At 41.8% G+C, this 27,043-nt stretch overlaps 1 protein-coding gene across 10 annotated transcripts in view; it reads left to right on the top strand.

Moving 5' to 3' along the window:
* Positions 1-27,043, top strand: part of Pex5l (peroxisomal biogenesis factor 5 like) — a 203,980-nt gene that overhangs the window by 36,820 nt on the left and 140,117 nt on the right. For 4 of the 10 annotated variants that reach the window (XM_036189334.1, XM_036189333.1, XM_036189332.1 and 1 more), the window contains exons 1-3: positions 19,935-20,050; positions 20,722-20,881; positions 22,282-22,353. The exons of 2 other annotated variants lie outside the window; for them this stretch is intronic. In XM_036189334.1, the coding sequence (XP_036045227.1) occupies positions 20,789-20,881; positions 22,282-22,353 (165 nt within the window). In that variant the 5' untranslated portion in view covers positions 19,935-20,050; positions 20,722-20,788. Of the gene's footprint in view, positions 1-19,831; positions 20,882-22,281; positions 22,354-27,043 lie in introns of those variants that run through there. 4 more of the 10 variants (XM_036189328.1, XM_036189324.1, XM_036189326.1 and 1 more) reach the window with 3 other exon arrangements.

Raw genomic sequence — 27,043 nt, 5'->3', positions numbered from 1 at the left:
GAAACTTGAAAACACTAGAAGTAATCTCACCTGAGCCATCTGAGTCCCACACAGAAGGGGACTCGGGCTCAAACACACTCAGCGAGCAAAGCCGTGTACTGTTGACTTGGCAGAGCCCAGCCAGCACAGATAAATACAGGGAAGTGTAACTACATACAACTTTTATAAAGCTCTGCTTTATGCAATATTTAATACCATAGTTTAATAAATACCACCCATGTGAGTGCTGGGAAATAGGTGGAAAGGAATTGGCCAGAGTGCTAAAATCAAAATATGATGTTATGGTGTCTGACAACATATTCCTAGCTGCAGGGTTGACTCTTAATTAACATGCAAATCGCCCTTCAATCATTTCAGAGGAAATGTACTGTGTGAAGAACTAGGGTTGAATTTTTAGATTTCATTCTTTTGGAGGACTGTTCCCTTTTATAAATAATATTCATGAGATGATTGTGCCAAAGTTAAATAGAAGAGCTGCCATTCCTGGCAGCTTATTTCCATGATCTAAAAGTGTAAAAGCAAAATCAAGGAGAGATTTAAAAAAAAACAACTATATAGTTAGTAATGCTAGATCTAAAGATGTATGCTTTGTGATAAGGAAAACACAGCATTTGATCAATGACTCTGGATGACAATGGTGGCTGTGAGTCCACTGGGCTCTTAAACAATGACTGAATTAGAAGTCATGTCCAACTGACATGGACCATAAGCAGGGGAGCTCTGCGGCATTAGTGTGGCTGATACTTCTCCAACTGGTCCAAGGGAAAGAATTAAAAATACTGTTTAGACTTTAGTGGATTAACCAAGATGACATCTGGTACATAGCCCTAGCCAAAAATACTACTGTGACACAAAATTTAGGTACAGTATCACCATGGGTGAATAAGGAAGTGGACATGTGGCCCTGGGCTCTGGTTTGAATATGAAATGACACCTATGGTCTCATATGTTCAACATTGCTTCCCAACTGGCAGCACTGTTTTGAGGTAGGGAAACTTCTAGAGGCGGGGCCCAGCTGAAGCAAATAGGTCATTGTGGGCCTTTTGTAGGCTCTGCTTGGTCCCCATTCTCTCCCTGATCCTGCTTTCTGCCCTGTCTACTATGATGTGAGCTGCTCCATGCTTCCTCCTCATAAACTGACAAGCTATGAATCGTTCCACTTTTCATGTTGTTTGTGTCAGACATCCTGCCATAGCTACAAGAACGTGAGCACATCCTTATGTAAGAGCATTGAGCTCCAAGGTAAAGGAGGACAAGAGCTTAAAAGTTGACCACAGGCTTTCAAATGAGAAATGGATTGTCTTAATCCAAGAAGCACATGTGAAGATGAATCCCGGGTCTCTCTCCCTCTCAGTGCCTCCACAGTCATCCCATTGGGCTTCCCACTGTGTTGTTTACCTCTTTGTGGTGGGAACACCCCAGAGCATATTCCTTTGTAGAACACCCCAGTGTCGGCATCCACCCAAGATTTCAGGATCTTCCATTCTGGTCTTCCTGGATGATTTGCCTTTCAAGATGCTAATTTGAGTGAATGATGCACTTGACCTGTGTCCATGGCACAAAGGGATGAGCCCTTCAAGTGTCCATCACAGATTTAGGGGTTTCACTGCATCATCTATACTTCACTGAGCTGCCGTGACTGAGGCTGTGTGGTGTTATGGGACCCAGGCATGAGGAAGTGTTCACCTTTACCAGATACAATAAACATGTCCTATATAAATCAATCATACTCCTGATACAGTGGTTCTTGATTTTACTAAAGATTTCTCTGAATTTAACCATTTTCTTCATTAGCCAGAAATAAAATTGGCCAAGTTGTAAACCAAAGTTCAGTTGGGGCTCTGATTTTTTTAGTTAGGGTCTCACTATGTAGCCCTGGCTAGCCTAGAATTCCCAGAGATCCACCTGCCTCTTCCTCCTGAGTACTGGGACTAAAGGCATGGGCCATCATGCCTGGCAGGGATGTTTCTTTTTCTTTTCCTTTTTTTTTCTATGAATAACAGTCCTGGCTGTCCTGGAACTTGCTTTGTAGACCAGGCTGGCCGGGAACTCACTGAGATCTGCCTGCCTCTGCCTCCCAAGTGCTGGGATTAAAGGCATGTGCCACCATCAGCCGGCTGGGATGTTTCTTTTTTAAAGTCATGTTGATTCTCAAACACATCCTAAACTGACTAGATGAGAGTTTCTGCAAGTGTGCATGGAGCATTTGTACACACTCAACCTCTTCTTTGAGAAGCTACTTCTTCCATTTTCTCTGTTTCTTCAACTGTACTGTGACAACGTTAGCATGTTATTATAACAGGAACATGGATAAATACATGTAAAACACTTTGAGTATGCCTGGCCCCATGGATAATACTCAGAAACCTTTATTATCATGAGAATAAAATGAATGTAAGCACTCAGTGAGTATTAACAGATCAATAGAGGTGCTTTGCAAACACTCACATGCTACCCAAACACAGTGTATCTGTGATGTTTTTATATTATAAGTAGCACAGGAGTCTGAACAGTATGGAAGTTGGAAATTTACATAGGCTGGCATGGTCACTTTGCCAAGCACAGGACTATCTACTTAAGAACCTGTTTTAAACTACCTGGATTATATTTTTAAATACAAAGATCACCAGTAATTTTTCTGAAATGACTACGGACACTCTCTTGACATGAGAAGAATGGGAAATTTTGCAGGTTGCTTCATTGTACACTAGGATCAGACAAAATCAGTCCTAGCCTGATTAATATCTGGAACTTCTAAGTGCTTGACAATGAATATAGGAATTCAATAAATAACAAGAAGGAATTGGACAGTGAGGACAAGAATGGGTCTACTTGTAAACACAAAGGACAATACTACGAGATGCATTCTAAAATATATACACCATTAATCTTAATAATTTAGAGCAAGTAATTTAACCTTCCTCTGTGGTTTGATTGGCTCTTCTCTAATATTAGGTTATGAATTAGAAGTTACAATTCGCTTGGTCTCATTAATTCAACAGAGTTACTCAAGCTGGCATGGGGTGTTGGTCCTTATCAGTTAGATGGTTAATTTAAAATACTTCTTCCATGGGTCTTTGTTAAGGGCTTGCACTGGGAACTGGTTGGACAGACAAGTGGGAGCTATGGTCCTTGGTTCTCTTCCATACCCTTGGCCAAAGATTTGAGCTCAGTAGTAGAGGGCTTGCCTCAAATGTTCAGAGCCCTAGGTTCAACCGGCAAAAATGAGAGGGGGAGGGAGGGAGGGAGGGAGGGAGGGAGGGAGGGAGAGAAGGAATAAAACAAGTAAAGAAATTGCCATTGCTTCAAAAATGGGGCTAGGGATACAGCACAGTTTTAATAGAGTGTTTGCCTAGCATGCACAAAGCCTTGAGTTTGATCTCCAGCACAGTGTAAAACCAAGTGTGGTAGTGCACACCTGTAACACCAGCACTTGGGAAGTAGAGTCAAAAAGGATACAGAGTCCAAGATTATCTTTAGCTACACAGGGAGTTTGAAGTTCACTTGGGATATTAGCAGACAGTATCTGCTGCCCCCCCACACAAAAAAAGAAAAGAAAGAGAAGGAGTTAAGGAAGGAGGGGTAGAGAGAAGAGAGATTGATTGTTTGATGTTGACTGATTGTCATAGCCTCAAAATCCTCCCTACCATGAACTATGCTGCTTTCCTTACAGGTTTATACAAGGACCATTTTCTGTGTCTAATTAATTCAGGAAGCAATGCTAGAGAAAAGTGTATCCTCTGTCATCTGAAAATATATGCACGCATGTTCATGCACGAACATTGTCTTAAAAGTTCATTTTGATAATGGCATTTTACTGATTTTTTTTTTTTAGTAAAAAAAAAAAAAATTCTTCCAAACCAGTACAGGAGTTATATCCAATTTTCCTTCTGTCTAATCAAAACACTGGGCATTCTGTTCCTTCTGCTTATCTCTGCCTCCTCAATGGTGATTTTACCCCTGTGTCTTGCTGCATGATTTGTCTCCTTAAACAGGTGATGGGGTGACAACATGCATTTAGTGACCACAGAGCATGTTCCTTCTTGTGGCACATTGTACATCCAATGTCAACTTTTTCTTTCTGCTGTGTCTGAGTAGAATCTTAGGCTTACCAACTGTTTAAAAAGTGCAATTATCGGGAAACTCTAAGTATACCAGATGCAGGAACAGTGTTTACAGCAACTATAAGATAGCACTCTATCATGCTGTCAATTAATGATATTGTATATATTGTGATTATTTTTTCTTTTTGAGATAAGGTCTTGCTGTGTAGCACAGGATGGCTTCAAACTCATGGTCCTCTGACTTCCTCCTCCCAAGTGCAGGGATTAGTCATGAGCCTTCACGTCTGGCTTGTTGAATATTTATTTTTATCTAGCCTTTTGCTTTAATTGACCCTGGTACCTTTTCTTAACCACTACAAAATTATTAGTTGATTGACTTTCTGAGAGTTAAAAAAAAAAAAGAAAAAGAAAAGAAATCACAGCACTTGCTGTGTTAAAACTTGGCTAGTCCAAACTCTTGAAAATAGGAACATTGCACTTAAAAGAGTCTAGATGAGAAGATATGGACCAAACAAAGATTAAAAACAAGGCTAGTGCCCAGACGGTGACGCAGACCAAAGTTCTCTTCTTGCTACGCTCCAAAGCTGCTGTCTGTAGCTTTATCTGTGTCCTTGGTATTTTGAGCCATCCCTGAAACATGCTGCTTTAAAAATCCAGTTAGCATTAGAAGACTTAACAAAGAGATGAACTTTAAACCAGGTGGCCAGGGAGCTCCCGCAGTTCCTTGACCCCAGCATCTGAGTCTGGTTCAGGTGGCCCTTTTGTGAGGCAGAAGGTTGGGGTTGGTGGAACTAGAAATGCTTCCTCTTGTTTGGTTCAGACTCACAAGAAAGCAGAGCATCAAAGGGAAATTCTGATGTGTCCATGGACGGCAGCTAAGCCATCCAGGGTCGTCTTAAAATAAATGCTGCTGGGTTCCCTCGGGACAGCTTTCTGAATTGACACAGCAAGGCTGCTTCTCGTCAGGTTCTATTTTTAAGTCCCAGTTCTAAAAAAAATAGTCTTTTAACTTCAAGATTGAGTTTCTAAACCATCTTTCATGAGTCTTACCATCTTGCCAGAAAGATCATTTGGTGGTTATATGCTGTGAGCTCAACCTGTTAAGAAGAAAAGGGAAAAGAAGGAAAAAAGGAAATTTGGAAGACAAGGGTGAAAGGATGGAAGGCAGGACAGAGAGGAAAAGAAGGAGAATGGCAGGTAATATAGAATGTAATCAAACCCATCAGGACAAGAACCGTTCTGGGCTGGGAAGATGGGTCAGTTAGTAAAGTGCTTACCTTGAGCACACGAAGACCTGAGTTCAATCCTCAGGAGGCACTTGGAGGCTGAGAGAATCCTGAGGGTTTGCTGGTCAACCTACCTGGCAAGTTCCAGGTCAATGTGAAACTTTGTCTTGAGAAAAGTGGATAGTGCCTGCAAAATGACACCTAAGGTTTGTACGGGTGGGAGTTGGGACAGGACACACCCAGTCACCAAAAGTTCAGCACAAGGAGATTTATTACCTCAGAGGGACATGGGGTGGGGGGGCTGCAAAGGTAGCAGCAGCAAGAGAGGGGCTTTCTGCAGGAGTGGGTTTTTAAGGAGAAAGGGGGCAGTCTGTAAAGGGTGAGCTGGTAAATCCAGATTGATTGAACATATTAACCAAGTAATGAATTTTCATGTCAGACCTTGGTGTTTTGTCTTGGGAATGAGTCATTGGCCAAATAAGGAAATAGACCTAGCTTTAGGTATATTTTTAGCAAGGGAGAAGAAATGGGGTAAAAGGACAAAACCTTTCTACAATGTTTGCTGTGCTCCGGTCTGCTGGAACCCTTCAAAGTTGATCTCTATACTCCACACACAGTGCATGTACCTGCACACAAACCCACAAACACTCACGAGCATGCACACATGCATGTGCACATACACAAAGAAGACCTGTTCTGAATATTTTACATGGATTTGCTTGCTCAGCAACTCAAGAAGACAGAGTCTGTTCTTGTTCCCAAATGAAGAAACTTGGACCAGAAGGGTAAATCATTCATGCAAAACCATGTACCCAGTACCTGGCAGAGCTGGCTTTGAGCCAAGCAGCCTGATCCTAGATGTAGACCTCTTACCTGCTCCAGTGTTTCCAAGTCAGGAATTTATTCTTCAAAGTACTAAAAGATTGTTGCCTTTTACATTTTTCCTTTCTTTTTTGTAAATTTCAACAGAATCAATTCTTCATTATTCAGTTCTTATTTTTCCTTGGTGAAATCATATTGGAGATGGCAGTGAGCTGAAATATATCCCATCCCATATTCAAAGTCAGGAAGCCTTGAAACTTGGTGTTCCCTCTTCTACCATGAATAGGCCAAATGATCTTTAGATAGGGACCTAGAAAATCTGCTAAATTTATAGAATTTTTTATTTCCTCATTTGAAAGCCAGGAAAAATATAAATAAACTAATACCATCAAAATTAAATATGATAAAACACACAGTCTTCAGGCTAGCACATAGCAAACTATCCTTCCCAGAGGACATTTACTAGAATCAAAATGTTTAACAGTCATCCATATTTCATTATCTTTGCATAAAGTTGTATATAAATGTATGAAGAGTACTCTTGAATGTCTCACTGAGTGCTGCCTACTGTCTCCACTATCTGTGATGTGGTTTTAACTGTCAACTTGACACAATCTCAGTTACCCAGGAGCTGAATCTCAGTGATAAATTCTAGATCAGGTTTGTCTGTGGGGAATTATCTTGACTACATCATTTGAGGTGAGAAGACCCAGTCACTGTGAGTGACATCATCTCTTAGGCAGGAGGTCCTGCATCGAGCCAGCTGAGAGCTGGCAGCATTAGTTTTCACTCCCTGCTCTGACCATGGAACTTCAAGTTCCTGTGCCTTGACTTCCACAGTGATGGTCTGTAACACAGAACTGTGAGGCAAATAAACCCTTCTCCATGAAGTCGCTTTTGTCAGGGAATTCCTTTTATTGTATCATTTCATTTCACTTTATGTATGCAGTTTTATGTGGTGCCCTCAGAGTTCGGAAGCAAGCATTGAATCCTCTCTGCCTAGAGTTATAGAAGGTTGCAGGCTGCCTTGTGGGTTTTAGGAATTAAAACTGGATCCTCTGGAAGAGCAACTAGTGCTCTTAACCAATGGGACATCTTTCCAGCCCTTGTTGGAGTATTTTATCACAACAACAGAAAATGAAGCCAAGACACTGTCTGCTGAGATACCACTATGCCCATGTTGGGACCAGTGTGCAAAGAGAGCAGCCGTGACCCTCACTACTTCAGCTCAACCGCTGCTTCCCCTAGAACTGGACTTTACCTTGATGGCTGCAGCTTGCCCATCTTCTCCCTCCTCCCCACCAGATATTCCAGGAATAGTTGCTAAACACCCCATTGTTGAAGGGCTCTGGATAGGCCCCAGGAAGCCTGGATCCATATTTTCACAGTGCACGCTCTTTTTTAACCATGAGCCGATTCCTCTTCCCTCCACAACTGGGGACCCAAAGCCTGGTCCAGCAGCTTTAGTCCAACTAAGCGGGTTGGGTCGGTGGTAAGGCAGCAAGCGTGAGGAGAAGCACTGATGAAGTCCAGCTGAGTCATCTCAGAGTCACTGTAAAGGAATTGGGCAGAGGAGCCGGAAGAACTGATACTAGGAGAATTCAGAGAGAACATTGGGTGGCCGGCCTTGTTTGGTTCCCTGGGTTTTTTTAAGTGGCTCAAGTGAGGACAGCAGCCATTAAATGTGGGACTGTCCACAGGCCTCACTCAAAGCTGCCCCGTGCCAGTCAGCAAGCAGAAGAGTGTGCGTCGACCTACCCGGTCACCTCTAAGAGGGACTACAGGGTGGAGGTCAACAGTATATATAGAAAGCCCTTTGGCTTGTAGCCTGGAAAACTTGCATTTCTCCTGCGCCCTACCCTGTGGTTCTTCTGAAGCATCTCAGGATGCCATTCATCTATTTCTGTCTTATTGACAGCATATTTGACCTAGGAGTTCGGGGAGACCAAAGCTGCCCTGTCAGTGCACAGGCTACACTGGTGTGCTAAGAAGGAAAGTTAATAACATAACTACTGTACTATGGCTTGCCATACCTTGTTTCCCACACCATTTATAGGACAAAGAACGTGATCTGGAACTATGTTCAACTCTAGGAATCTCAGAACCCAGCCAGCCCTAGCTGCCACTGTCTACATTGTTGATAAACAGAAGCTCATTTTCTTCAACCCAAAGACAACAAAGCAGTCAGGAATCAGAAAACAGAAAAAATAGACCTAAAATTGATTCTGTGTTCAAGCACTTTCGAGATGGACAAATTACTTTCTTCTCTTGAAATACATTTCCTCATCTAGAAACAAAGAGACCACTATCTCCCTTCATGAAATTGCCTATGAGCACCATAGGCCCTAGACCAAACACAGTGTTTATGAACTCTGCAGCATTATAATTCAAACACATGCTAAATAGCACAGAGATGTTTACTAGAAAATTAATTGGATAATTTATTTACAGGGCCTATTATGAAACTTTCCAACAGAATCCAAATGAGATAAATTGATTTTGTTTAGCATTATTAGAAAGAGGGAAATGAAATGAAATATGTTGATCTTAGATGCATACATAGGATAGATACATAGGACTGAGTAAAGCCATGGAAGGTCTCTTGCTGTCATTGAGCATTGCCATACCTTACCAGTTACCAGTTCCTATTTCAAGTCTCTTCTCACTGAAATTAATTACTAGGCTGTGGACTAAATACTTGTAATTTGCCTTCCAGGCCAGCAAATGAAAATTTCAGAGCTTGCTTTTAGTAAAAGAGAGAGGGAGAGAGAGAGAGAGAGAGAGAAGAGAGAAGAGAGAAGAGAGAAGAGGAAGGAGGGGGAAGGAAGGAAGGAAGGAAGGAAGGAAGGAAGGAAGGAAGGAAGGAAGGAAGGACAAGAAGGAGAAGGAAAATACAACTTTTGCAAGATGGTTTTTCTGCCACCCCAGAGAAAGGCTGCCCTCCCCCTGTTGTATTGGTAGCTTCAAACATTTGTCTTGGTGTCCTATAGACTCCAAACTAACTGCAGACCCCAAAAATGGCTTGTTTGTGTGGATTACACACATTGTCGTTTACTCTATTAGAAAAAAAAAAAAACAAACTTAGAGAAGGAGTTAACCATTTATTAAAACTCACTAAAAAAGAGTGATAACAATAATACATTTATTGTTTTGAGGAAGAAAAAATCTCCGCTGGCAAAGAAATTTCAGCAAGAGGCACAGCCTTGGTTTATGCCATAGTCAATTCCTTTAATAGTGAGTTTAAACTGGGGTATGGAGTCTCCTATCTGCTTCTGCATCTAAACTCTTGCTAGATGTCTTTCTCCTTTGAAATATAAGAAAAATCACCCTGACCCGGTGTACACTGAGAGAGGCATGTGCTTCCATGCCTTTCACAGTGACTGTAGATGTTCTTGGCTGCCACAGTAAAATATGACAAACACTTCTTGTCTCCTAAATCTTCAGTAGGGCAGTGCCACTTGAAGCTGCGTGAGCAAACTCCATGTCCTTCTTAGATGAGAACTCGCTTGTTGCTTCCACTTGGAATGGCTCTGAGCTCACTTGTTATTTTGGAGATGTGCAGGGTGTCAGTCATTTGGGAGTACTAGTTCACTGACTCCTGTCATCTGTGCTGTTCTACTTCACCATTCAACATCAAGACACACTTCATTAAGACAGCCACTGGAAACCTCTTTAGCCATTCAACACTGGGAGTATAAAAATGGAAAATACACATTTCCACCCAAATCTGGATTTTATTGAAATCTTGAATTTTGACTTTGAAATCAGTGAGTCTTTTCACCTATTTTCAGGGTGAAAAGTCAGATTCCTAAGTCAAAATGGGTAGCTCAGACACACTTGCACACTCTGCTCTAAGGTCTTTGGTTTGTGTCTAGGGGTCAGCAGATCAACCAGCCCCTTTACAGGCCAGTGCAAAGGCCAGCACAGTGAAAAACAAGTGCCTTAGGGCTGCTTATGAAAACACGCCCCACTCCACAGACCTCTTGAGAGGCTCTCAGGGACCGCCAGGGCTCTGCAGATAATCTTTGGCTGCATTACTGCCTCCAGGGTTAACTGGACTCTTAATCCTGATGATTGGGTTCTTAAACTTTCTAAACAGGAAGCCCAATGTCAGGTGAACTTAGACAGGCGTGCTGTGCCAGGGATGGGTGAACAATATCATGGAAAGGTGTTCCCAGCTTATTGCTGAGTCAAAAGGATGAGTAGTGTTTGTGTTTGTTACTTCTCTGCGGCTGTGATAAAACACCATGGCCAAGGCAACTTATAGAAGACAAAGTTGACTTTTTTGACTTATGATCCAGAGGGTTAAAGTCCATAACGGCAGGAACAGCCTGGCAGCAAGCAGCAGGAAACAAAACTGGAATGCCTAAATAAACCTCCCCCAAATAGTGCCATCAACTGGATACCAAGTGTTCAGATACCCAAGACAATGGGAAACATTTCTCATACAACCTACCACAGTTTTTCTACTATAATATCTTTAATATATATAGTTCATAGGTATGCATGTATTAGTATCTTCACACAGGGAGAGAGACAGAGATATATAGACACACACACACACACACAGAGAGAGAGAGAGAGAGAGAGAGAGAGAGAGAGAGAGAGAGAGAATGAATGAATGAATGAATGAATGAATGCACTAGGGTCTACCTCAGGTTGGACAGCAACTTATGATCCTCCTCCCTCAGCCCCCCAATTGCTAGGGCTGTGGGTGGGTGCCACTATTTCTGGTTTGCATTATAGGTGCTTAGTAAATGATTTCAATAAACTGTTTTATAACAAAGGACAGTATTACCCTGTCACTCTAACTTTTCTTAGTGTTTCTTGATTCTCAGTATATATAGTATATATTATTATATATGACACTGAATACATATAGCATTGTGTCTGTGGATGGATATCATAATTTGAAAGCATTTCTATCCAACTTTTCTGTAATAGTGTTAAGAAACAAGAAGCATGGCTGGTGAGTTGACTCATCAGTAAAGACACTTGCCATGCAAACCTGGCGACCCTGGAATCCACAGTGTAAGGGGAGAACTGACTCTCAAAAGTTGTCTTCTGATCCAAACACACACACCTTGGTGCAAGCATACCTGCACAGACACACACACACATATACACACCACACACACACACACACACACACACACACACACACACACACACACACAAATAGTAAATAAATTTAATGTAAAAAAAAAAAAAGAATCATTAAGAAAAGTTAGAGTGATAGGATAATATTGTCTTTTGTTGTAAAGCAATTTGTTTATTGAAAGCATTTATGGAGCACCAACAGTGCAAACCAGGCATTGTGGCACCCACCTGTAGCCCTGTAATCCTAGCATTTGAGAGGCTGAAAGAGAAGGATCACAAGTCCCTGCCCAACCTGAGGTATATAGATAAGATCCTAGCTCAAAACAAAACAAAAACAAACTTTAAAAACTCAGGGAAATATGCAGATAGAGGCTCATAATGTACTTTATTCTTATTTCCAATCAGGAGTTACCTTGTTGTGCTTAAACATTTTTCCATCGGGGCATGGTGCAACCATGGTGATTCCTATTAAAGCTTTACTCAGTTTGCCCTGAAGGCCCCACACTCACCTACTCAGGACCACTATACAAGATAGCAGGAGTTTTCAGACTTTGTGAAAACCAGGATCTGCCTCCAAAATGGCATCCATAGTGATCATGTGTCAGTCATTCCATCTCTTAGAACTAAATCAGTATGTCGCTCACTCTGGGAAATTAACCAGAGGTTGCGAATGCTTCCAGGTCACATTCACAGTGCTCTCAGGTGAGTACCACCTCTACTTAATATTTATACATGCATGGAACATATTTGCATCTGATCCAAATATATCCCATTCCTTCCCCTCCAGCTCCTCCTCTCTTCTGCCCCACACATATTTCCCTCCCAATTTCATGAGCTCTCCCATGCCCACCACCAAATACCAAGTGCAGTTAGTGTTGTCTGTATGTGCCCAGCTGTAGGACTATCTACGAGTGCATGTGGCTAAAATGTCAGGGCCCACCTCCCTAAGGGAAACAGCTAAGATTTGGAATTGGATTCCTAAAGCATACCCAAAAGAGAACGATGCCAAGATTGAAACTGTGGCTGGGGGAATCATAGAGGCATCAGAATGGCTAGCCCTCAATGTGAGTCTTCATAGAGACATCCCTTCTGAAGATCAGAGAATGAGCACATAGAGCTGAATATTCTTCCATGTGTTGATGGCAACATGGAATTATGTTAAATTATTTGTACCAAAAGTGTCCTCCACCCAACCAAAGCCATGAAAGAGGCTGAATGACACAGTCAGGAGGCCCCCAACCAATGCCATGCAAGAAGATAAATGGTGTGGTCAAACAGGATCACACTCAAGTTTTCTCCCACTAAACAGTTTTCCCCTCTGGCAGGTTAAGGGCAGGTGAGACATGATGCAATGTGAACAGCTGGTTCTCACTGTTTTAAAGCTAAGCTCTGGAGTGAGGCCTCAGTTCCTTTGAAACACATTTGCAAATACACTAAAATATGTTGCCATTCAGTATGCCTCCCCACCCACCCTAGCAGGCCATTATTCCTACCCTTACCCCAACCCCAGAAGTTCAGTATTTCTACCCACTGCCAGCAGCAGCTCAGTTCTGGATTTACATAAAGAATTCTTGTTAATGCTTCCCCAAGCCACCCTACAATAAATCCTTTCATATGCTCCACAGCACAGTTTCACATTGTGTTTCTGAAAACAGGCTCTGTTCCATCAAATAGAAACAACAGGAAAAGTTGAACCATTGCTCAGGGCTCAGGGCTTCACAGAGTGCAAATGTGTTCATCGCTGTTTGCAAACATTCCTGTTTGTCAAAGCGCTCTCTCTGTCTCTCTCTGTCTCTCTCTCTCTCTCTGTCTCTCTCTCTCTGTCTCTCTCTCTCTCTCTCTCTCTCTCTCTCTCTCTCTCATTCTTTGTTCCATTAATTATTTTCCTGAAATACATTACTGCATCAAGTGAATTTCTAGGATTATCCTTAGCCCATTTACTGAAAGTTTGAACCTGACTAAAGGAAATGGAGACATTACATGCCTTGTAAAGTCAATTGTGGAAAAGTATCCTCGAAGCAATGGATTAAGCACATGCTTATGAAATTGGTGTGTAGTCAACTACCTCTGACAACCCACATCTTCCCAGGTTGCTGGCAGTTACATGCTGACCCCTCAGTGGCTCCCAGCTTCTCGAATTGCCTCAGCATCCTTTTCTCCAGCCCATTCCCCACCCCTAGCAAGAATAGACTGCACACGGCACCAATCTGATGATGTTGCTCTCAGCTTGACCAAAGCTAATATTCCTAGCTACAAAAGTGTCTACACGAAACAAGCCCAGGGCCTTTCTAACATGGCTTTGCCTGAGCAAACGCATCCGATGCCTGACTGGCAGTGTGATGTGCTCTGTCCTGCAGCCTCTCAGGATGACCTTTGCTACTCAAGTACACAGCCCCTAAACATCAAATCCCCTCCTCCCAGAGCCACAGATTCACAGACTACTTGGGGTCATTTTCTAGCAATCTGCTTAAGTTATTCCAACTTGGCCTTTCAGTAGAGGCTGCCATGCATTTACTCATTAGCTATTGCTAATATTTTATACCTTCATAGTAACATGTAATTTGGGTTTTGCTAAATGTCCTCTAGGCTCTGATGCTTTAATTTCTTAACTGATTTTCACATGCTCAGTAGATAAACAAACCATCCGGGGCCCCAGGTCTTTTTGATTTTGCATATCTTGTGGCTCAGAAGAGTTCACCAATAGTTAGTTGCCCAGAAATACTCACTCATAAAGACAAATAGGAAGTCTAGACAAGCCCACCCTTTAGGAATGACCATGACTTGTGTGGAACGGGGCCATCGTGAGCTTCTTAGCATTGTAGAAGAGGTGTGAAGAAAAGGAACCCTGCAAACTGGTGAAAGTGGCAGCAGAGGAGAACTATCACTGAGAGGGCATGCCTTGGTTCCAAGGACTCGGAGGGAGGGCAGGCTGACCGCCAGGAAAGAGTTCAGTCAAGAACAGAAAAGAGGGGGCTGGAGAAATGGCTCAGTAGTTAAGAGCACTGACTGTTCTTCCAGAGGGCCTGCGTTCAGTTCCCAGCACCCATATGACAGCTCACAACTGTCTGTAACTCCAGTTCCGTGGGATCTCACACAGACAGACAGGCAGGCCAAACACTAATGCACATCAAATAAAAATAAATTTAAAGAAAAAAAGAACAGAAAAGAATTATTCTGAACTGTCACAGCTAAGTGCCAAGTATATCAAAATTAAAGAAAAATATGACTCCTTTAAGTCCATTTGGGTTATAATAAAAATGCTGATTGCAAGTCCATCCATCACATAGCTTCCACACAAAGGTGCACAACAAGCTTGAAGATGGCCCTTGTCAGAAACAAAATTTCATCACACTTTTATCAAGTTTGCATCAACATGTCAAAAACTGGGCTGGATTTGTAAATAAAAAAATATGTGACTTGGATAGAGAATATTTTTTCTTTTCATTAAAGCAAAAGTACTGCAGTTCTGTGCCACAAAGTGTTAAGTGCATAATGCGCAGATCAGTTGTTACAAAAGACAGCAGCAGCAGGTGCAGGAGGCCAGGTGCTCTGGGGAGAAAAGAAAGGGCTGGATGGAGAGGCCTGGGGTCAGTGCACCTGTGTTTGGGGATGTGTCACGTGGCTTCATGTCCACCGTGCAGAGTTGGCACATATGAGAGTAAATACTGTCATCGGGGCTGTTGGTGCGGGACATTATCACTGTGTCTTAGTTGAAGCTGCAGTGGCTTTTATTCTCTTATTTCAAAGAATCAACAGGGAGAGCTTTCTCTTTTCCTAATTGTGAGGGCTGTGGGGTCAAGCAGAGAGGGAACGGGTATAAGATCGTAAGATTCAGTTACAATTTGGGATCCAAAATGCTACTCTCCTACTCCTTATCATCTCACACAAAGGACCAGGTGTGTTAGGTGGGAGATGTGAAAATGGAGAACTTTGTTTCTTCTTCCCTTGGAAATAGCATCCAGGACCACATCATACCAATCATTTGAGTCTTTAGGAGGTCAAATGTTTTCATTTATATCCATTGTATTTATAGCTTCTAAGGAGCGTGACTTTTGTGGAGAAGAGAACCTTCTAGGTGAAAGAAAAGTGGGCCTAGACTTTCTGGGAACTGCACATCAGTTTTGCTTGCTGTTTCTCTGAGTGTGTTTTTGTTTGCTTTGTTGGGTGACAGAGAGTTAAGAAATGGTTTCTTTATTGTCTTTAAAGTCATATAGTACACGACTGACTCTTACAGAATTGAAATTTCAAATTTAAGTTTTGTTTGCTGCCTACTTGACCTCAGTGTGACACCCAAAGTGGTGTTCCTTAAACCCAGTGTGGTCTCTCTAGGAAGCCATGAGCAGTCCCAGCTCTGTCCAGGGTTATGACCCTGGGGTAAGTACTGCCATGTATTCCAGAGCACAGGGAAGCCATTTTCCGGTTGTCATATGTGGGAGAGACTGAGATCAAAGGATATAGAATGAGGTTGGTAATTAGCATCCACTGACAATGCCTATCACAACATAGATTTGTCTCCAAGAGTAGAGTTGTTTGATCACTTGCTCTTGCCTGAGAACTATAAAAGTCCTAGGCCTTTGATCAGAAATCCTCCTCGCTAATCCTAGGGATGGGACCTGTCTCCAGCACTCAGTGCTAGGAATACAGCAAGCGATCTGATTTTCAAATCAAGCAATGACTTGCTAGAGAGAAGAACATCCTGAGTGTTTAGTGCACCCACTTTGGAGCTTTAACAAAACAATGGCTTCGCATTGCAGGATTTAAAAACTAATCCTTGAAAGAATATGTAGAAATGTGATAGCATGTATTATTTTTCAAAATAAGCACTGCAGACATTGCAGCTGACACAGGAGGAAGCAAGCAACAGGAAAGGCTAGTAGTAGAATCTAGACCACTTATTGTCATACTGTCCGAGAGCCACTTCAAAGCTAGAAAAGCCAGGGCTCATGGTGCCACTTGTCTTTGTCCCCAGCACCATGGACAAGGAGGCAGGCAGAGCTCCACGATTTTGAGGCCATCCTGTTCTATATATTGAGTTCTGGGTTAACAAGGGCTAAACAGTGAGAGCATGAAAAAGAAAAAAAAATCAAGAAAAGCCAGCATAAAGAGCAATCTGCCGGGTTAAAGTAGAAACCACTGGGATTCATGGCCATGTCCTCACCCAGCTACTGATGCTGTTTCCCCTGTTAGAGTTAGCCTTAAAGTAGGAAAGACTACTAAATATTGGAGCTTATGCATGATTTTAAATGCAGTTTAAAGAGTCACAATATATTTGAGGTCTTTGTATTCTCTTCTTACTCGGTAATATGCCTTCAGAAGTGAGTCTGCGGGCCATGTCTCCTGTTGGTTCCAGTCTGACCCAAAAGTAAAATAAAACAGTAAGTCCTGTGGTCACTCTGTTTTACCACAGCATGAGTGCACAAGCACACATACACACGTACACACACACACACACACACACACACACACACACACACATACACACACACACACACACACACGCACACAGGAATATGCACAAACACTCACACACATACACTTTAGTCCAACGTTTAACCTTCTACTATAAACCTCTGTAACAATGACATTTTCCCTACCTGAATTTGAATGAAAAAAACCCAGAGGTTTGACAACTACACATTTCACGTCTATTCAAGAAGCCGACTCATGACTTCAACCTAGGAAGAGTTGATAGGTGTCAACCTTTGCATTTGGTAGAGACTGTCCTTCCTGTTTCCTGTTTGTTCTTTTCATCACCTCTTTGGCTGTTTCAGCAATGTCCTCTGTGGCTGTGCTGACACCATGGACCTTCAAAAAGAAAAAGACACGGACCAAAATACTGTCAGGTCATGGAAGGCACGCTAAACACAATGAACAATAGCGCCTTTATGTCATCATCCTGCACCACTCACCACAAGAGCCATCGAATGGCTGTACCATGGGGTTATCTGCTTAAGGAAGGAAATCAGAAGTCTCCCAGTGACAACCCAGAAAGGGCAGGGCCTGTGGAGGCTCTTTTCCGTGATGTCTGTAGCCTTCCCACAGCAGTCACTTGGCTCTCTTAAGCAATCAAACTTTCTTTCCTTTTTTGAATTATAAAATTCATTTTTATTTCAGAAAAATGCTCTAAAGTTTAAAGAAAAAGGCATTACTAATTCTTTCTCTCAGAGAAAAATAACTTTTAGCATTTTGTATGGAATCTTCCAGATTTTTTTTCTCAAAAACTTCACGCATGATTGTAAAAGAGAAGTCATTTTGTTTTTGATTTTTGTTTGTTTATTTGTTTGTTTGTTTGTTTTTTGTTTCTCTGTGTAGCTTTGCACCTTTCCTGGAACTCACTTGGTAGCCCAGGCTGGCCTTGAACTCACAGAGATCCGCCTGCCTCTGCCTCCCGAGTGCTGGGATTAAAGGCGTCAGCCACCACCACCTGGCGAGAAGTCATTTTGTACGAAAGGTCTTTGCCCTTGTTTTCTGCCCCCCCTACACCTGCCCCCCCCATTTCTCTCTGATGTCTGTGTTTTCAACTTTGCAGCATTTTTGCTTATTTTTCTTGAATTGCAAATGTCCTCCCGACTTTTATATAAAGGCAGGCTGGGGGCACTTGAGTCTCCTCATAATCTTTCTTCACATCTTTGTCTTTGAAGCAGCCTTCTCACTCGCTCCCCCTTTCACACCTCAGCTTTCTTGAGGGATGGTGAATCCCCTCAGCAGCTTCACCCCATGACCCATGTACCTATCACTGCATCTGCCTTCCTTCTTTGCTTGTCCTCCTACTCATTGGTGACTTCTGACACCTCGCTCAAGGAAAGATTGCAGTTCACAGCCTCACCTCCTTAGCACTGGGCACTCTCGCCTTGTTCTCCATCGCACTCCACACTGTGCCCTCTTCCTTTGCTTATTGTTAAAGGAGAACTGTCCGCTAGGCTTCTGAGTAAGTCTTCATTTCTTCTGTCACAGACTCACCCACCCTGCCATTTTCTTATCCATCCATTTATATGTGTAGCCCTACCTCTCTTCTTTGGTACAGATGCACATGACCAAATGGTCGAGTAGATGTTTCTACTTGGCAGAACTTTCCAAAGACACCACAAGCCCACCAGAGACCTTGTGTGTGCAATGTCTTCCTTAACTTTTCTGGTTGCTAGTCAGTTCCATAATCACCCTGACTGTGGTGGATGTAGAAGGGCAAAGAGAGAGTGTGGGCCATTCCTTCTAGCTTAACAATGAAGAGGGGAGAAACAGGAATGTGAGGAAATCATCTTCTAAGTGAGGGAAAACCTAAGCAGTTTTGTTTGCAGTGGGAAGAATGGTGGCAGAGAAGAGATTAAAGACAGGGGATACAGGAGGATAGGAACTGAATCCAGACAGCTCTGAGGCTGAGAGCTAAAATGGCAATGGGAAACTCTTAGCTTCCTGACACTATATTGCTAATTATGCGTGTGACTTTTGTTTAAGTAAGTATATGCCTATTATATATCATGAAGCAGTAACTAAATAATGATAAAGCATTTTTGAAGTACTTACATGAAATATTTAACCTTTACATTCATATTGACATCTATAGTTGGGCAAAAACTACAATTGGGGGCAATTGATCTGTTAGATAGACCATGCATTCCTCTTCCTTTTCAAAACTTCCTATGTAAGTGCCATTGCTCGTGAGTATGAAGAATACTTTTAATTCAATCCACAAACAGCTAATATTTTTCAAATTTTTTTTAGTAGTATTGGGGGTTGAATCCACAGCCTCATGTATTATCAGTAAGTGTTCTACCACCAAGCTACATCCGCAGCCCAAAGACATTATTATTATTATTATTATTATTATTATTATATTTCATATTCTGACACAAGTAAGTTCCTTCATTTGCAAACTAGCTATGGCATCAACTTCTATTGATATTGTTATAATTTTGCCCAGTCTTTTTCCTGTGGAATAATCCCACAATAGCATTGTGATACAACTTCCCAAGTGTCGTGATTTATTTAATTCAAGTGAAGACATCCATTTTTCAGTTCTACTTCTGTGGAAGGAAGGGTGGAGGGACAGGGAAGCAGCGATCCGGGTGAGGAGAGGTGGGGAGTGTGAGTAGGGCAGAGTTGAGTTGCTGGGTAGGAGGTTCTTAAGGAAACCACAGATGTGATCTGGCTGGATAGCATTCTGAAGGGTGCCAGGATGAACAAAGAACCTGGCAATCTTGTTGTTTCAAACTAGTGAGATAGAATTCAGAATGATGTCATTCAGGATGGTGGGAGAAGATAAGAGACACTGTGTTTGGAGTTTCAGACTTGACAGCCAGCCTGGGCTCAAAGCTTTTCATAGGCAGGGAGACACTGTCAGCAAACTGGGAGGCTCATTTCGCCTCTTTTCTCCACCTTGAGTTCTTTCCCCCTTAGCTCCCTGGCACTAACGCTTTTTCCTCAGATTCACTTAGTTAAGAGTGCATGAAAGTGACAGCAAGCACTCCCTGAGAAGGCTGGGCGGTGAGGGGCCTCATTTCTCTGCCTCAGTTGAAACCTTCAGCTTCTGCATCTTGCCAGAGCTGTGGGTGGAGCGCAGGACACGAGTACCCTGTGGCTTCTCCTCCCACATAAGCCCCGCCCCTTCACACTTGGACAGTGGACAGATTAGCTTTCTTCCTCCTCCTGATTCACTCCTCTGGCTGATGTGCAAGATCTTGCAGAAGCCAGGGACTTGCGTTCTGGGCTTGGCAAAAGTGCTTAGGAAGAAGCCAGGGCTTCCTGGCTGGGAGGAGGGAGGAGAGCTGAAGACCCCGCCTTTGGCTCAGCAAAGTGGGCAGCTCAGTGCTTGAAAGAGGATTGTGCTCGCACTAGATATCAGTAAGTGAGTGACTGTATGAGTGCCCCTGGGTCATGCGGTAGTCTTGAAAATGATGCTTGATTCTAGGAGAAAGCTGCAAGGCTGCTGTCTGTGCGCTTTCTGTGTCCCGTGGAGACTAGAGGCTTAGGCACAAGAATCAGAACTCCAAATGCCTCCTCTCAATCCTGGAGAATGGCAACCTCTACTAGAGGAGCTGTGGACATACTCTCCTTTCCTGACCCCTCTTCCCCAAAAAATATGCTACTAAATCAGACAGAGTTGGGATTAAGTGGGGAAAGTGAAATGTAATATTAACAGATATTGCAATTTCTGATTATGTTCTGTGAGCTGGCATTGTTATATCTATTAGCAGAAATTGTCAGCAAAGTCTGAGACAGGGGCTTAAATGGGGAAATTGAGAGTTTCTATGACCAAGAGGCTGAGTAGTTCATATGTAAGGGAATAAATACAAAATTTACGTAATAAATGATAGATAGCTTTTTAAAAAATCATTAAAGGGGACCAGCAGCCAGGAGGCGTAAAAGTGCATGATAAAAAATTAGAAAAAGAAAATTTCACATCCATGGCTTTTTGAAGTAGCCAAAAATTTCAGGATGTTTACAAAGTCATGACAGTGATGCAGGAATACTTCAATTATTGTTGTACATTATTAATAATGTTGCCGGGCAAGATCTGTGGTTCTCTGGTCAGCAAGTTCTGGCAATGAAGCCACTGCCGCTGGTGAAAAGAATTCTGGGATGTCTGACAGTGAAATGGATGCAAGGACTCACATTCCATCTCTACTTAATGCCCTTTTGTCCAGAAATCGGGTCATGCAGATGAGCTACTTGGTACGTATACAGATCAATACTGGGAAAGGCATTTCTGAGGCTGTGTGGCAGAGGGACTGTAGATAATGTCTCAGAGCTAATGCTGGGCTGAGAGGTCCCAGAAGCCAAGAGACAGGAAGCCAGCTTGGCTCAAACCAAACTTGTTCATTTTGTGTCCCATCCATCCTGAAATGGAATCTCAGATGAAGACAGGAATGATATCTGAGAGGAACACTGTGACCACTTGTTCGACCCTAATTGTTGAAGTTTATTAATGTGTGGATGAAGCTGGGGAAGGGGTTTATGCATCCCAATACTTGAAATCTCTGATCTCTGTATTACAGTAAATGACACAAAATAAGAGATATATTATGGGATGGGAGAAATATGAGAATTCATATTTTGAAGTGTTGTAAGGAGGAGAAAAAGACCATGTTCTGTAGTAAAGAAGTCTTGTGTCATGCCACTGATGTACAGGACCAGTGCTAATACGACACCATGGATGGAAGTTTTAGAAATCTAATTCTCTTCATTCTAATTTGTGGGACAGCATCCAAAGCAAGGTGGTTTATGCTTGTTTGCTTTTTGTTTTGTTTTTGACTTTGGACAACAGAAAAGTTCTTAATGGCTTTTACCTACATTTGCCATTGGTGTGAAGAAGTCTCATTATACTTCTGACATTCCCACTGAGGAGAAAAAAAATCTAAATATGTTACCATTTTTCTGCAACACAACTGTGAGATGATTGTTATGGTCAGACTGCTTTTCCAGCCTTAGAACTTGAACTTGTAAATTTTGCTGTAGGAAAGATGGGTAGAGAGTGGTCATTAGGACCAGTCACAACAATAAAATAATGAAATGGCCCTAAATCACACTTAGAGATATATGTGCCTGTACTCTTCCAACCTCATAAACTACCTAATTTTGAAACTAATATTATCTGTTAAAATTACTATTTATTTTCAATGTTAGTATTCATGTGATTTACTAAAATATTTAAAAAACCTGAGAGTTTGTTGTCTAGGTTATATAGCACTTCTCTTCTTCTTAAAATATATAAGGCATTAAAATATAACGCAATAGTTGACATTTTAAGAATATTATAATTCTAAATGAAGTTTCTGTTCTTGAGAAAAATGTACTAAGAGTCTTCAAAGAACTGCTTGTTTATCTCAGAGTGTCAGAGAATCTTTGTGAAACTATAGAATAAAACAGAGTATTGAGAAAGGACTGAAGGCTTCCTTTGGATGCAAGAGAATAGGCAGAGTCAATGCACAGGTTAAGATGGAGGTTTGCTGTACACGAGAGACTAATGTCAAGAAAGAGTTAAATAAAGAGTTTGTCTTTAAGAATTATTAAGTAGGAAATAAGATTTTTAATGAAAAGAAACTAAATTATATTTAAAATTGTTCTTTCACAAGAAAAGTAAAGAACAAGGCTATGGAAAGCTAAGCAGTGATGAAGACCTGGAAATAATTGTTGAGCAGAAGCAGGTAAGTGAATACTCCATATGCTTCCAGTTGCCCATATACTTTGACCTGGTAGTCCTTTGGGTTCAGAGCCCTTCCCGACAGCTGTTTCAGCCCCTCTAACTAGAGCTGTTATTAATATAGATTTGAGTAATATCAAAGCGCCCCTCATCTCTGCCCCACTGATTTCTGTGTGATGCCAGCATGTGTGTGTTGTATGTGAAAATAAATAATAAAGCACAAAGCAAGGCCGAAAGGAGAGAACTCTGGGACTTAATACAGTGAGTCAAAATAACATAATTTGATTGAGGGAAAAAAAAGCTTTAAGTAAGAACTATGAAGCATATTTTCTTGAAAATGAGAAACACTATCATTGATGTGTCTTGTAAAACAAAATATGACGGGGAGTAATTTTGAGATGTTTAAACTTAAATTTTGCCCAATTTAGTTTCTGTTTATCTGCAGCAAGTGTCGAGGTGATTTGACACGGAAAGAGATTGCTGTACAGTCAGTGATGCTGCCCATAAATTGAGAAGCCTCTAGGTTGGATGTTCTGTTGGTCCATAAGGTGCAATGAAAATGGCTTAACAGAGCATAAACAATGACACAGCAGGGAATGGACAGGACTGGCCAGAACACTGGCTTGGCGTTAGCCCCTAACGTCTTTGTTAATTATCAAGAAGACAAGCTAACTGCCAGTCTACTTAACATACATGTGGCATTGTCTCTGAGGGCAGTGTCAACAGAGTGGTAATTAAAAAGTCTGAGCTAATGAGGACATTAGGGAGTAGCCACTGACTTACAGAACGGCTGCTGAATTTGGACAACTTTCTCATCCTGTAGTTGGCTCTGCATGGTGATGATTACACTAAAGGAAACATTAGATGTGCGTGTTTGACAAAATGGAGAATGGCTACCAAGAGGTAGCAATGAGAAGTCACTAACTTAGGTCATGCTTGGGGTAACTGAAAGGATCTTCTGGAAGATCCTGGCTGGGCAAAGCGTTTCCATGAAAGTTCATGGTGTATGGACACAGCAGGGCTTCTCTTCCTGCCTGCTGGCACTCTGCTGCCCCTGAGAACAGCAGTGAAGGGGTGTGAGGGTCTGGCCTCACTCTGTTACTCCCTACCAGTTTGTCAATTTAACTAATAAGGTATGTGGATCCCCAGGTTGCACCTCTGTTATTTTAATTATGCTAGTTTAATTACTGGGGACACGCACTCTAGACCTCCTGTGGACTGTGATTCTGATTAAGATTTGGACCTACCTGGTGAGTGAACATACCATGAGAGAAATACACACACACACACACACACACACACACACACACACACACACACACCTCTACCAAAATAAAGTTTGTTTTCATTTCTTGTTTAATCATATAGAAGTGAATTCTTACTTTTCTACTACCTTGTTATCTTCCTCCTCAAAGCTTTTAGTTTCTTCCATTTAAGCTTTGTGTTTTAACTAACTGTTGTCATTCAGAAACTCCAGAATTATTGTTTCTCTATTTTTGATGAGGAGTCCAAGGAAGTTAGTCTTCATTTTCACTTGCTGACTTCCCACAAATTTGCATTGTTGGAACCAAATACTTCCAGTGCGGTCACATGAGTTGGCTCGACTCGAGTGGCCCAGCACTGCTGAGTCATTGCTGTTAAATCTAGTTTTGAAACGTGACAGATTCGAATACATCAGTGTAAGGAGAGCTGGCCGCTGCCCTGCTGGAGGTTTGGGGTTCTTGAGTCTTGAGCAAACCCTGGGTTGATGCAATGACAATGTTCACACCCCCAACGAAAATATCAAGGAAAACACTGTATTTATTCTTTATAACACACCGAGAAAGTTATTCCTAAGATCAAGAGACAAACGAGCTAGCATGTCTGTGGGTGCATGCATGTCTCAAGTGCATGTTTGCTGCAGGAACACGATTGTTCATTCCATATATATAATGAAATCACACACATATGCATAATAAAATTTAAGCTTGGTGTCCCCATATACTATTTTTCCAATAATCTCTATGTGCAACCTGTATCTTCAAAGAGCATGGAGGAAATTTGCTTGTTAGTCTTCATATACCTCCATGTAGCTTTTCTAGTGAGTGATGCCACAGAAAACCTAAGGCAGATACATAAAATAATTGATGGGCTGTGATGGGCAGAAGTCAATGATCTCATTAAATCTGTCACTCACTAGCTGCTGTCACTCCACAAGTGCTGTGTAAGGTATACACCAGTCCGTCAGTCAGGTGACTCACAAGTCCAGTGCTTCCACAGAGAAACTGGTCTTGCTTATGTAAGCACGTTAATAGCAGAAGCAGCATGCAGGATGTGGACTTGTCATCCCAGGCTGCTGATCTCAAAAGGGCCAAAGATGATGCTATGTTATTTTGATGTGGAAAAAACAGTAAATTTTGGAAATGTATATGGTTTTTGCTTATAACTGGCAATATTGTATTTCTCCCTTTGTGAAAATTTCTTAGCAAATGCATATTTTAAAAGTCACAGAGGATTCTTAAACTAGTACCCTAAACAAATAGGCAAGATATGTTCATATATATGTATACACACATTCACATGCTTAATTTAAATATGAATGTAATGGCAATTGGAGTCCATATTTACACTTAATATTCCCAAAGGTTTTATGTTTCAAACAGAAAAGTAATGAAAATGAATGTATTTCAATAAAATCTTAGTGACCTTAAACTCCAAACATTTGCTATAAACATAACTATACTTAGTGAATGCTGTATAAAATAAATCCTAAAGAGAAATCGTGTGTGTGTGTGTGTGTGTGTGTGTGTGTGTGTGTGTGTGTGTGTATCAATTAGTTTTATCATCAAAGTATTCTTTCTTCATTGGAGAAGACAAGGATCTTGATTGTAAATTAGTCTCAAGTAAACACAAATTATTTCCTGAAATTACTGGTATTTCAGGAGTGAGACTGGATGCAATAGATGGGAAAGTACCTTCTAAGGAATTTACAGCCTTAATCACTTTGAATAAATAATGAATTTGCTCTATTTTAAATTTCTATTTCAGTTGGATTCAGCTTATCTCAAGGAGTCTCATATGTTGGACTACAGAATTGGTGTCTAAGATATTTTCAGATTCCAAGTAGACTTGAAGAGAGTAACAAAGACACCAAAGACAAACATAAGTGTAGGATTTTATGGTTTTTATGAAGGATTCAGAGCTACAGGTTTGAGCATTGCAAAAATGCATGTACAGATGCTTGGGTCTGCTTGGTTCTGGGACTCAAAGGAAGTTGGCACTGTGCGTTTTTCTTAGTGCACTAAGTGAGGAACTGGCAAGTACCAGCCCGTTGCTTGGGAGCACACACATCAGGTCAGGGCATCAGTCCTTGGCAGTCCCAGGTGTGGCTGGGGAGCTTCCTAGGCTCACCCCACTCATTGCTAACTTTGATGTGAGGTCAGGCCTAAGAGTTACATTTCTAATTCCTCCACTACTGACACTGGTTTCAGACCATAGTCTAAGACCCAGAATAGGAGAAAATAGCTATTGTGATTCTGAAAGAGGAAAAAGATATGGGGTGGTTAATAAATCTGACATTCTTCAAGTGGTCATTATCTGGAAATCCAAAAGCCAGAATCCACAGATACTCAATGCAGTGGTACCTAAAAAGCAGATCACCACTGACACTCAAAACAATGGTGCCTCGAAAACTCAAGCCTGCAGTTGGGTTGAGTTCCCTGTGGTAGCCCTTTTGGTCTTGAGCCCAATAACTCACATTTCTTCTTTGTAAATTAGTGTCCTGTTCTTCCCATTTAAGGGTTTATTGGAGGCAAAATCTTTTAAAGGCTCCATAAGGCGCAGACTGTGTGTGTTGTGAGAATGAGCTAGTCAGCCATGTCTCCCCCACTTCTCCCTGCAACTGAGCAAGCCAGAACCTTGAGACCTAGGGTGATGAATGAACTTTCCTAGAGTCCTAGTTTGGTACCCAAAGCACTGAAAGCCATAGGCCCCTGATGTAGTACAAGCTCTGTGTCCTTTGCACCATTACGGTTGCCCTATAAATTGGTTAAGAAATGATTTTGCCTTCATGGTCTACTTACATGCATGCAATCACCACGTGGAAACTATCAGAGCTGACCACAGTCTATTACTGAGCACTCACTGGGATATACTTCCTACAAATACTTGGTAACTGTCTACTTCCCTCTTGGCCTCTAGGCATTCCAGAAAAGAAAGGTCCCCCCAAACAAACAAAAGACCTGGGCGAATGGGAACTGCAAGGTGGCTGGTGAAAACCACTTGCTTTTTCTCTAGCACCTCCAAGGGAGGGCTCCAAGCACATAACAAACAGACCACACAAATTTTACCTAACCTAAAATCTGTCTGAATCTCTTTAAAACTTGTGAGAGGATCCTGAGCAGGAAGCAATGCACATCAGAATTATTTTTCTAAAGAAAAAGAAGAAACGAAGTAGAATTGTCCCTTGAATCTCCAACAGCCACAGCTTTTCAGTAGGACTGCAATCCATCCTGTCTTGGTGGCTCCATTGAAATGGATTGTGTAAGGGAGATCAAGGCCAGTGTCAAATGAAAATGAGAGAGCAAGACCCAGCTTCCTTCTGGCACCAAGAGATAGCCTGTTCTACCACCAGCTGACTCATAAATCGTAAAACGATGACAGGATGGATGTCACTGTCATTTGTACTCAGCACCATCTGGCCGATACTTCCTTGA

The sequence above is a fragment of the Onychomys torridus genome, chromosome 6 (assembly GCF_903995425.1).
Source record: "Onychomys torridus chromosome 6, mOncTor1.1, whole genome shotgun sequence".
Classification (NCBI taxonomy): domain Eukaryota; kingdom Metazoa; phylum Chordata; class Mammalia; order Rodentia; family Cricetidae; genus Onychomys; species Onychomys torridus.
This window is presented reverse-complemented; position numbering and strand designations above follow the sequence as displayed.